Consider the following 12,827-nt stretch of genomic DNA (forward strand, 5'->3'; position numbering starts at 1 on the left):
TCATCTTTGATTTTACAAACATTTACTCCCCATCTGGACCTGGAAGAAATGAAATCCATAGTTTTGGATAACATCTTTATTTGCCTTCATATATATGTATTATATCAAGTTAAAATATCAAATCATTAGCAAAATGTACAAAAACATATAGTGAGTTGCAAAAACAAACACAAGCATGAAACTTACAAGTTGTTTTGGTTTTTTTTTTAACAGGCAGTAACAGATCATTTTGATGACCAGGCTTTTTCTTCCAACACTGAAACGTTAACAAAAACTTCTCTGAACATGAACTATAGGAAAGTGGACGAGACACAACAACACTAGGCGAGTCATTACCATGTGGTCGCGGTGTTTGTGGACCCACTTTCTGAATCAGACTCACAGTACACATTTACACTGAGTGCAGAGAATCTGAATTTACTCAACAAAATAATACTTTTTCTGAACAACAACAAAAAAACCAGCAGTTACTGCAGTATAATGTAACAGCCTGTGTACTCCAGAACAAAACGTACATGAACCCTGAAACCTGTGTGGCCACAGCAAGTCGAGACTAAACTTCACACTACTAATGAATATATACATGTGTATTTATATATATTTCTATATATACTGCTTTCAAACACTGATCACTAAAATGTAAATTTACCAACACTATTCTTCATAGGTTAAAAAAAGGAGGAAAAAACCAGAACAAATACAGAATACAGTTCATGTCAGGTTCAAGACACTCAAGTATTTGGTTTGTGTTAAAAAAAAAAAAAAAAAAGGTAAATAGTGCTTTTTTTCATTTTCATGTGCATAGAACATGATACGAGACAGTAAAAATAATAGTAAGTTAAGGCTTTTGGCTGACAGGTTTTCAGTCTGTGCTTCTCCTACACAGACAGTGAAGCCAGAGATGGAGAGGGTGGACAAAATAAAAGGAACAGCTGACAGCCATGCAGAACAGTGTTGCTGCTCATGTTCACTTTTTAATTATGTTTCTAATATTTTGTCTACTCATCTAAATATGAAATATACTGAGTAGAAATGGAAAGCATGTAGTAAACATAAACAACTTGTATCCACCCTGGTGACTGAGAACAAATAAACAAAGAGCGTCACCTCTCATACACGTTTTAGAAGGTTACCTAATTGTTGGCAAAAGGAGAAACTGGGTCAGTGTGTTAACAGAGAGGAACATCTGTGTGGTTTCTGTACTATTATTTGTGTCTCACTGGTTATTCATATACTGCTGTTGACCTCTCGCGTTGGTTAGTATGTGATAAACAAAATGCAATCAATCATTTCAACAGACGTTCAAACTGTATTTACACCTTTCAACGTTGTAAAAAAACCCAAATGAGCGACTTCCCACCAGCGTGTCAGCACTGTTATCATATACTCTACGTCCTGGTACGTGTGTGAACCTTCACGGTCACAGTGTTGAGTTTACTACTGATGGTAAAATGAGCCATTAGGCCAATCTACAAAACCCGTTTCAGATGTTAGCTTTCAAACATTGATTACTAAAATGTAAATGTAAAATGTAAATATACCACCATGGCTTAATAGCCATTACAGTCCGAATATGGATATAATGAAAACACCACAGGTATAAAATGATTGCAGCAGTAAGATGCTGGCAGTGGTGCCACAGGAGATATTATATAAAGGACAACATTGCATGTGTGTGTGTGTGTGTGTGTGTGTGTGTGTGTGTGTGTGTGTGTGTGTGTGTGTGTGTGTGCGTGTGTGTGTAGGCCACAAATCGAGCAGGCACTTTACTGTAAAGTGTTTATAAAATGGATGAGAAGGTTTGAGGTTTTTGGTACTTGCCTTGGCTCATTTCTACATTTGCAGCATAAAATACAAACAGAAATAAAACCTGCGAGTTAAAACTTGAACCACCTGCTGCACTGTGGTTGTTTTAGGTCCATTCTCATGCACAACACTAAATAAATTCAGTCAGCAGTCTGTCATTGGCAAACACACCAAGCTGACTGCTGTAGTTTTTGCAGGTTGTCTGGCCCTGCCGGCTCGAGCTGACCCTCCTTAGCGGCTGTTCAGCCGACTCGGCACAACGAGCCGACACCAGGCTGGCAGAAACACATCCCAGCATAGCACAGCAAATGTTTTTACTGATGCTCAATTAAAAGAACACCAAGCGCACAGGAATACATTTAAAAGAATGTTTGCAATAAAACACAGATTTCAAATGAAGTAACCGAAGACCAGCGGGCTAAAAAAAAAAAAAAAAAAAATGGTGTTTCATTTTCTTTCTTAGATTACGAAGGTGGGAAAAACAGTACACGCCAAACCTATGAAGTGCATGTTGGAAAATGCCAGCGAGGCGATAACGAGCGTTCAAGCAGCAGCAGTTGGTCTCCATGAATCCTTTGCTGAGCCACAAGCAGAACCTTCCGCCATCGAGGCACCGCTGCTGCTTCAAAGAGCCGAAAAACCTGTATGGGTGTCGGGGGATGCATGTAGTGTGAGTGTGTGAACGATGTGTTTGTTAAACCTCCTGTTCACTGCTTCATGAAGCCCCGCATCATCTCCATCGGCAGCGGGAAAATGATGGTGGAGTTCTTCTCAGCGGCGATGGTGTTGAGGGTCTGAAGGTAGCGCAGCTGCAGGGCTGACGGAGACTCGGCGATCACCAGGGAGGCCTCCTTCAGCGCCCGCGACGCGTTCATCTCGCCCTCCGCTGCGATCACCTGGAGGAGGAAGCCGAGAGGAGAGTGAGCGGGACAGAGGACCCTGATCGAACAGCTCCGTGGAAGGATGCCACGAGTTAGATCTGAAGTTCGCAAAACTTCTTTTTGACCGATTTGTGAGTTTTAAATCCCGTTTGTAATCTTCAACCGGCTCATTTTCACACATTCTCAGATTTAATATTGTTTCAGATGATTAGACTAATGTGTTAGCTTGCATGTTACATAAACCCTGCAATGCAGAGTTGTTGTTTTTTTTAAATTCATGAAGCTCAAATTGATAAAAACTCGTAATCCACAAACAGAAGAGAGACACTGGAATGCAAACAAGACACTGGGAGGTAGTGAGAGTGAGGGACATCTGAATCCTTTCAAGTATCAACACTAACATACACAGATGATTTGTAAACACATGGAAGTAAAGTTGCATCACATGTATGAATTCATTTATCTATTGTCTTTGTGCAGAAGAGGAGAAAACAGCAGCAGTGACATGCACACTGTTTTGTACTCCGATAGAAGATTTCAGGTCAGCCGACGTGCACAAAAGTGATAAACACATCACCTGTTCCACCATCTGATTTTTTCCACATCCACATGGTGGATGCCTCTGCCTACTCTGCCTCTGATCGGCTCTGATCCTGATATTCGTACCTCAACGATCTCACCCGTCGGGGGAAGCAGCACCACCTTACCTTGGCTCTGGCCTCGCGGCTGGCCTCCGCCTCCGCTGCCATGGCTCTCTGGAGCTGAAGGGGCAGCTTCACGTCTTTGATCTCCACCCGCTCCACCTTGATCCCCCAGTCATCTGTAGCATCGTCCAGAGTGGACTGAGGGGACACGGAGACAATACGCTGTTTGTAATACCCCACCTGCAAAGACTGCGATTGAGATTCCTGAAACTTCTATTGGCTGATCTGCATTTAACACAAAATGCACACAACAATATTGTGACAAAAGCAACCTGTGTGAGGTCAGATTTCCTCACAAAAGATTCAACTTTTAAACGAAGGCAACTCCAAAAAGTTCCTCAACTCAAAACTCCCTCTTCTTTGAAAGCACACGATCTTGCAGTTTTCCAAACCGTCCAGCAGATGGAGCTGAACGAGGCTGTGTGTTTCCCTCACTTGGAAACAGATCAAATTAGAATACAGATGGAAAGATCCAAAACCATATAAATAGAGTTGATGGCAGGTCCATGTAGAGTACAACACACTGTGGCAGAACTGCAACCAGAACAGCTTTACAGTGCTGCTGTGGTTTTATACCTACAATCATCATGTAGTTGCAAATCACATTTCACTTTTATACACCAAGTACTCCATGCAGGGTGTGAACAGATCTTTTACATGTTAGCAGCCTCGCAGCCGTTAAACAGATTGGTCTCTGTGCTTAATAGTGCTGATGTTGCAGAAAGGAGCTTTGTTCTTGTTGTCTTCAAGCAAGTCGGCACCGACAACTAAAATGAAACAAACGAGGCTGTGTGCATGCTGAACGTGTCTATGAACGTCGCTGTGTGATGTGTGCATGTTGTCAAGAACTGTTGAACAGTGGCTGACCGAAGGCTCTTAAAGGTTCTCGCATTTAAACAACTGAAAAACGAAGTTACACATCTGCAGCGTTCTGACTTCTGAACTACAGAGATGGCGCCTGAGCGGTTTATGTGTATTCAAACTGATGTTGATGGGCTGTTAACCGAATCTGGAGTCAAGTCAGGTGACGACCACAACCATTATTAAACCCTTCAGGACACGGCACAGCTCGTTTGGAGACACTTGCTTTCAGCCTTTGTGATATAAAACATAAAACTGCTCAACACTAACGCCAACGTACTTTTTAGAGGACTCTCGGTGGTTCACGTGTGATACGAATTTCCTTTAAAAAAAAAAAAAAAAAACCCAAAGGGGAAAATTCCCCAGGAATGAATCAGGTCCTGATCACTGACAGACCTTCTGACTGGCTCTGCATTACAACTAAATATTTAATCGTTTACAGCAGCTCAGCATAAACTGGAAGTAAAAGTTTAATGAATAAATAAATAATTAAACTCGAAGGCGACCTAAAAGCTGGGCTCTATGCAGAAACGCAGGATTACCCGAGCTTTTCTTAGTTTACAGCCGAAGCGCCTTTAACCGCAGTTTAACACCGACACGCAGTTCAGGTGAAAGTTGCATTATGCAGCTGGCAAAAGTGACCCGACGCAAGATGACACTGCGACTCTCCACCGGGTTTTCTGTGTTCGTGGAGTCTCGTCGGTGAGGGTTGTAAAGTGAGCTAAAAGAGGTTTACGGGGCTTCATGGAGCGGCGGGAACGCCTGAAGCGTTTACCGCAGGAATACCACGAGCAACAGGGGTGATACAGACAGTCACGTGTCAAACCGTCACAACTATTACAAGAGCAAAGGCCTTATACGACATGAGAGGAACGACTTTTTTTTCCCCAGAAAATTAACAATTCAAAATGCCAACCTACCACTTACCCGAGGCACGTAGTTATTACCACCATGTTTTGTCGGAGCGTATAACGGCTGATGTGCTCTACCTGCATGCTGTGCGCGATTTCTTCTCGGTCAGACAGGATCTCCGCCAGGTTCTTGGTACCCAGGACGTTCCTCAGGGTGGTCTGGGCCAACAGTCGGGTAGCCGCGTCCGCGTTGGTGATGTTAGCCACAGCCAGAGTGGCATTCTGGACGCGGTAGTACACCACGCCGTCCACACTCACGGTCACCGAGTCTTTGGTCAGAACCTGAGAGACAAGAATTAACAGGTTCAAATTATTCATATTATGTGATTTTTTTTAAAAAAAATTTTGGTGTTGTTAATAGCGCAACAATCTGACAGCCATCACCGGTGTAGGGTGTAGCAAGCCGGATATCTTTAGCCAGCTCGGTGGAGTTCGATGAGCCACTGCTCTCCGTAGCTGCTGCGTATACACATCAATCAGCTACGTATCATACTCGCCTATTTACGCTGCGTATTACTGGAGGACTCAACCAGAGGGCACACCAGAGACACCAGGATAGAAAACCTGGATTTGCCAGACGTGAACATTAAACGGGGCGATATTGCCCGTGGACACTATTCTGCTGATTTGGCGATCAGAGCAGTAAAAACGGCAGCGGTGCCGTCGCAGATGTAATGCGAGGCCTGTCAATCAAGCGCACCAGACGACAGCGAGCTCTCCTGGCCGGCGACGTGCATATCGCGTCTTGCGGATGCTTTGCGTTAATTTCGGAGCACAACCGGCGTCCTTAAGCAGACGCGGGAGACGTGAGACGGCCATCACGCGCACGCAAACGTGTCTTTTAAAGCACGTACAGCTGCGGCCCGGCGCTTCGCCTGTCAGAGGTTTTAATGTTATGGCCGACTGGCGTACGTGCGCCGCTGCGTCTGATGCTCAGCGGCAAAGGCCGCTGCACGTTCACGCGGTGGGCGTGAGGAGGGAAGGAGGGAGGACCGAGAGCAAAAGCGGACAGGAAGTTAGTTAAAATACCGTCTTTGCTTACTGATACTTGAAAGAGAAAATGGTGTCACGGAAGAGTTCAAACAGTTTGTACTATCATACTCGACAAAGAGCGCATCACTTGACGGGCTAAATGACAAATGCGCACAGTTATTTGGACGTCATTCGAATTTCTGTGAAAGAGACAAAGCACCTGTTCGATATAATTGGAAGTGCGCATGTCGTACCTCTTGCGGCGGGATGTCGAAGGTGATGGTGCGCATGTCCACATTAATGAAGCTGTCGGTGCACGGCAAGATGAAGAACAAGCCTGTGGAATCACAAGAACGCAAATAGTTTCAACAAAGACTAAAGCTAGGGTAAACACAATAATGAGGAGGCTTCTTCACAAATGTTTGAAAACACCAGGATGAATGAAATTCTGGCACGAGGCCAAGTCGAGCTCTCTTCATAAGACTGCAGCTGTGCTGACAGCGAGGCAAAGCTGTGGATATTTGCAGCTTTCATTAGTCCGTTTCAAGTGCCTGTGATTGAATTAGTGCATCAAACAATGCGAGGCATGTGCCCGACGGAAACAGACATGTGCTAGGTGTGCAAGCATTTAGCAAACATTAATACCGAACCAGCGAGAGAGGAGTTGGCTGCATTTCCTGTCAGGATATTGTGCATTTAAATGGTGAGATCACAACCATCTGTTCAGCAGGTGAAATAAAGACAACAGCGGTCTCCCCCATGACATTTCCAGCATTCTCAACAATTGTAGTCCTTGTCAGACAAAAAAAAAAAAAAAAAAAAAAAAGGCCTCAGTTGCTCTCGTCGAGTTTCTCTACACCAGATTGTGAAATTGGGAGAATTCCACTCGTAGCCTCATTCGTCAAGAAAACCTCGCAGTTCATGGCAGCAGAATAGTAAACAAGCTGGTAAACTCTCCCGGTGAGCCTGTTCCATACGACGTACGTGGAGATATGCCGAAAGCCTGCATAGCATAGCAGAAGGTGGAGAGGGAGCCAGGTTATGAGGGTGAGGGGCACAATGGGAAGCCAAGTGCTGAATTCAACTTTGTGCACTGGCTCTTCCAGCTCCTGACAAATGTGAGGTTTGCAGGCGGAGAGCTATAATTAACCCGGGCTGTCATAAACAGGATCTCATGGCTCTCCGAGGAGTCACATTTCAGGATTTTGAGAGGACGCTGCCTGGTTCTTAGATCATGTAAAACCAGAAATCAAAGATAAAGAGAAGGCGAGTTATGAGATGTATGCAAATTACACCTCGGGGGAGTCTGTATTTTTTTTTTTTTTTTTTTTTTTACTAACAAACACACTGCCTTTCAAAACAGAAGTCACATCACTGAGAATTGGATGAATTAGGCGTCCAGACCTTAAACAGACAAACACCAACAGCGCTGCAGCAAGCTTCTGTACGTTCGTGCACATATATGTCACGCGGTTGAACTTTGCACCGGGACATCCTCTTGTTGTTAACGATTTTTTCATTTTTAAATTTCCTCCACTGATTTGCCTTTTGTTATTATGTCCACCAGCAGGGAAGAGGATGGGTGGGAAAGCTAAATAAGACCTCACACAAACACCTCCCTTCCTCCTCCACCATTCTGTGATTCCTCCCATGGTTTCCTCCATTCCTCTCCACATTAGTGCCGTGAATTTAAGGACAGCGGTGTCACGACTTTGATCCATTTCGTGGACTTGGTAACTACAACTATGGATTTTCACAAAATAACAGACATTCACGGGCCCCATATGAGAAATCCTTTACAACTTACTACTCATCTCCTGCATGGATTGTCGCCAAATTGGGTAAAAACATTTTTGGTGACCAGATCACACGTCCTAATGATGTTGTGATCTCCACCGTGAAGCTTCCATCGGTGATTTGAAGTGAAATGTCTCAACATTCAGAGGATTTTCTATCAAATTTAAGATTGTATCACCCAAGAACCAGCTGTAATCATTTCTGTAATCTCCAAATGTTTCATCTGCTGCCATCATCATGACCCACCTGTGGTTTATGACCAAATACAATTAAATTCCTTCATCTTTACTCTTTGTTGAGTGATAAGTCACAAATGTTAGCATGCTAGCACTTGAAATACCACATGGTATAAACCCTCTGTATGTATTATGTAACATTTAGGAGGTTCTTGCAGACGCAGACTGATATGATTTGGTATATAATTTAATATTAACAATGATATAATTTAAGACTAAGATTGTAAGCGGATACAATGAATACTGATATCACCATCAGCCTAAAAATCCAGTATACATTGCGGGAAAGTTAAAATTTTCTCCATGAGAAACAAGCCTCCGAACTTCATTAGTACAGGCTTAGCTCTCCAAGTCTGACGAAGGTGTGTGTATTCAAATTCGGTGGAAGGTCTTCGACTGTCATAGACTGTGACATGACCTCAACCCAACTCATCCCGTCGCTTCCTGCTGAAGGACAGACCGAAGGTAGAACATCTCTCAAACCTTCTGAATTTGACACCAAATATCAAATATGATGGCTGAATGTTTATATATGCCTGTCCAATGACTGTGGTGCCATTAAAGAAGAGGGCTGTGATTGAAAGGGTTTATGATTCCTGAACTGTTTGTTTGAAGTGGATGTAAACACCCGCCATTTAAAGCCGAGTAGTCAAAGAGTTTCATTTCAAACTCTGCTGGAGTGCAGACAAAAACAGAAAACCACTTCTCGCTGTTCAAATACGTAAAGAGTGCTCTGTATACTATATTTCAGCTCTGCTCCTTGAGCCTCCGAGTTGTCATAGCAACCAATGTCATTAAGCCCGCTGGGACACGAAGTCATCAAGTATAAGTGAATTGACTGCATCATAGATGAAGGACAAGATGAAGTGCTGGTCATGTGACCCATACCTGCTGTTTGCAGCAGAAGCACCTCACCCCAGAACCAGAGTCCAGACTGGACAAAGACCAGTGCCGAGTCTCCTCCAGATCCTTTGAAGAAGCAGCTCAACGAAAAGTCATCTAATGATCCACTTAGTAAAAATGAAAGACAGCTCACCACACATTTTATTTTTTCAGTGTGAAACTAAACAAATTCTCATGCAAAGGCCTAATTTTCCCAATTTACTATTATACAATGACATCGTTTGCCATGACGATATGGTCCAATATGGTCCAATATTACATTGCATTACATTATATTTCATTTAGCTGATGCTTTTATCCAAAACGAATTACAATAAGTGCATTTCAACCATGAGGGGGCAAAACCCAGAACAAGAATCAAGAAAATACAATTTTCTTCAAGAAAGCCAAACTACAAAGTGCTAAAAGTAAGTTCCATTTTAAGATACTAAAGTTCTACTATTCAAGGTAAAGTCTGAAGAGGTGTGTTTTTAGTTTGCAGGGGAAGATGTACAGACTTTCTGCTGTCCTGATGTCGGTGGGGAGCTCATTCCACCATTTAGGAGCCAGGACAGAAAACAGTCGTGATTTTGTAGAGTGTTTAGCTCGCAGTGAGGAACAACAAGCCGATTGGTGGAAGCAGAGCGGAGTGAACGGGCTGGGATGTAAGGTCGGACCATGTCCTGGATGTAGACTGGACCTGATCTGTTTGCAGCACTGTACGCAAGTACCAATGTTTTGAAACGGATGAGGGCAGCTACTGGTAACCAGTGAAGGGAGTGGAGGAGGAGGAGGAGGAGGAGGAGGAGAAGGAGCGGAGTAGTGGGAGTGAATTTAGGAGGTTAAAGACCAGTCGAGCTGCGACATTCTGGATGACCTACAGAGGTCGGATGGTACTAACAGGTAGACCTGCCAGGAGGGAGTTACAGTAGTCTAGATGTGAGATGACCAGAACCTGGACCAGAACCTGGACCAGAACCTGCGCCGCCTTCTGAGTGGGAAGAGGACGTATTCTCCTGATGTTGTGCAGCATGTATCTACAATATGGTCCACTCCCTGTAGCAGAGATCATCTGTTTGTATTTAAAGGCTAACTAATAACTAACAAACAAATTGTCTCTCCCCAAAAGACATGTTTGTTCTCATCATGCACCTTGCAGGTCAGACTGAATGTATGTCAGCCCTCTTCATAGTGGTTTCTGCTGCCTGAGTCACTGGTTCAGCAAATCCAGATAAGTCCATGAAACAAGAATTACCGCCTTGCAGTTGTATGCTTTTGCCAAAAACTCAAGTTACAGTTTACATCCACGTCTTTTCAGACTCATGTAATATATGTAGTGAAGACTTTGAGTGAATTTGGCCAATAAATCGGAATCTGATAGAAAACAAAGTTGAAGCCATTACTGCAGACGTTTCTTTAAATATGGATGTGGCTGCTAAGTAGCTACAAATTCTAAAACGTGGACGCTTCACATAAATCTTCAACCTGACAGCACAGAGGATCAATATAATCATTACAGATTCAAGGTTTGTGTCATTAATTTAGTAACCGACTAAATGTGAAATATGATCACAATCTCCCCTGCTGTTCCTGAGCTATGGCGTTAACTAATGGCCAAAAACATGTTTTGGAAGAACATTGTGATGTCACAGTGAAGTTTACCTTTGAAGAAAACGACAAAACCTTAACAGGAACTTGTAAAACAACTAGTCTCAAAGATATTTTTTGGTTTCGGGAAGTCTTTTGATGTTAGTGAGTGCAGGCTGGTTCGATGTCATACTGTAACCAAATCGTTCCTTAGGTTGGTTTTTTTTTTTAGGACCACGCTGCCAAATATAACAACTGGAATTCATAAACAACTATCAAGGCATCTAATCGATGATCCAGGGCAACACAGTGGAGCATTTATGGTATCAGTTGAAGAGCACTTAATACTAATATTAGAGGTCCATTTCAATGAAAGTACGAAAGATGTAGACGGAGAAAAAAAAAAAAAAAAAAACATACTGGTGTATAAAAAAGAAACAGCACATGATTTCTGACCTGGTCCTTTGGCTCCTCCTCGCACAATGCGCCCCAAGCGAAAGATAATGGCACGCTCATACTCCTTCACAATCTGTGTACAGAGACAAAAAAACAAAAACACTCCTGTCTGAGTCTTTTCTTTCTTTTATATAAAATGTTACAGATGCAAATGTAATATCCAAAATACTGACTACACAGGGTAGGACTTTTTTTTCTCTCCGTTAGTTATGATACTACGGCAGTCAGCTTTGCTGTGAAGTGTAAGTGAACCCTGGACTTGACCAGCAGCTGACCTTAATGCACAACCAGATGGAGATGGGCAGAGTGACCAGCATGAGGAGGAGGGAGAACCCAACCAGCACCCAGCCGCACAAGCCGATGTCAGAGTCTGGATTCTCCAGAACTGGAGAGAAGAAGACAAGACAAGACACGTGCACTGAAATAAATCTGAACGGTTCAAAACATCCATTGAATTTAAGCACACTTTGCACACATCCGTTCAAAACAAGTTCTTTCAGCCGCATAATGTTTTCCTGCTGCAAACCTCCATGTTTAATCCCATCATGCATTAGAGCCCCCCTCCCCCCCCGCCCCGCCCTTAACGGTAAATCCGACGGCTTTGTTGTGAAAGCCTATAAAAGTAGTTTTCCGCCCCCACAGGGTCGATGATTGTAGTGCTCACATGTACAGAGATTCATTTATTGCGCAAGATTGCTGTGCATGTTTTTTTTTTTATTTATTTATGTTTTAGCTCCTTCACGCTCACTTTTACGTAGAGGGCTGAATACGCACATACGGAGCATGTTTATTGACAAACAAAGCCGCTGACTCTCAGCTGTGACGTCACGAACATTTGGTAAACATTAAACGTTACATTTCCGCCTCCAGGCGCCATCGTTAGCTTTTCTGAGAGGAGCTCGTTGACGTTAGCTCAAAGGCACTACTAACGACTCGTTTCATATTTTATTAGGTTGTTGTTGTTGTTGTTTTTTTACACCGGTTAAAGACACAACTCTCATCGACCTGGCAGTTAGGGGGTCACTTTGTCTGCGTCGACTGTTCAATGATTACACGATGACCTCCGAGCCAAACCGACCCGAAATAACATATCAACAAAAACACGTATTAGAGTGTGCAAACCTTCACCTGAAACACGTTCCCGTCTCCTGGTTTCTTTCATCGCAACGTCTTCGCGGTCGGCCTGCATGTTCCCGGACAAATCAGACGAGGAAGGATGAACGACGTGTTGACCGTGGACGCGGATCTGTCGGTGACGTCACGCAGCGGGCGGTTTCCATGCCATCTGCGGGTGGGCGGGGCTTATCGTGACAAGCACATGTGAGAGGTGTGTGTGTGTGTGTGTGTGTGTGTGTGTGTGTGTGTGTGTGTGTGTGTGTGTGTGTGTGTGTGTGTGTTGACAGAGGACGGGACAGTTCAACGTTTGTTTCTTCAGAAAGCAGTCAAAACCAGCATGACGTGATTATTTTATATAATAAATAAATAAATAAAAAGGACTGGATTGTAAACATCACTTCAAGGCTGGTTTTAGATAGGAACACCAGGAGGCGTGTTCTTCCTGGGATTGGACACTTTTGAGGGAGGATTAGGTTTAGGATTAAGGTGAGGTTTGACAGTGAAATCATAGCAGCATACACTTCACAACCAATCACACCGGCATTGAATTTAGATTTTCCCTCCAGCTGATCCAATCTAGCATTAACCTTTCCAAAAACATCACACCTTGAGGGCAAT

General features: G+C 43.5%; 1 protein-coding gene across 2 annotated transcripts; it reads right to left on the reverse strand.

Annotated features, from left to right (window-relative positions):
- Positions 1-61: 61 nt before the first annotated feature.
- On the reverse strand, positions 62-12,357 carry stom (stomatin). 2 transcript variants are annotated; one of them, XM_069705372.1, is made up of 7 exons: positions 12,216-12,357; positions 11,369-11,478; positions 11,094-11,166; positions 6,390-6,472; positions 5,242-5,445; positions 3,395-3,529; positions 62-2,702 (listed from the first exon to the last, which is right to left on the reverse strand). In XM_069705372.1, the coding sequence occupies exons 1-7, from the start codon at positions 12,280-12,282 to the stop codon at positions 2,514-2,516; spliced, it is 861 nt and encodes a 286-aa protein (XP_069561473.1). In that variant the 5' UTR covers positions 12,283-12,357; the 3' UTR covers positions 62-2,513. The 2 variants fall into 2 exon arrangements, with proteins under 2 accessions (XP_069561473.1, XP_069561481.1); XM_069705380.1 differs by having other exon boundaries at positions 12,222-12,356.
- Between the last annotated feature and the right edge of the window lie 470 nt (positions 12,358-12,827).

This window comes from Brachyistius frenatus, unplaced genomic scaffold, assembly GCF_029030835.1.
Source record: "Brachyistius frenatus isolate BFR_SWC_R1_liver_20210118 unplaced genomic scaffold, ASM2903083v1 Contig_3, whole genome shotgun sequence".
NCBI lineage: Eukaryota > Metazoa > Chordata > Actinopteri > Embiotocidae > Brachyistius > Brachyistius frenatus.

Coding starts and splice junctions, on each gene's coding strand:
- stom (XM_069705372.1), bottom strand. CDS start 12,282: ATGCAGGCCGACCGCGAAGACGTTGCGATGAAAGAAACCAGGAGACGG. Junction 6,473..11,093: donor AGGAGGAGCCAAAGGACCAG/GTCAGAAATCAT, acceptor GTGATTCCACAG/GCTTGTTCTTCATCTTGCCG. Junction 5,446..6,389: donor TCGACATCCCGCCGCAAGAG/GTACGACATGCG, acceptor CTTGTCTCTCAG/GTTCTGACCAAAGACTCGGT.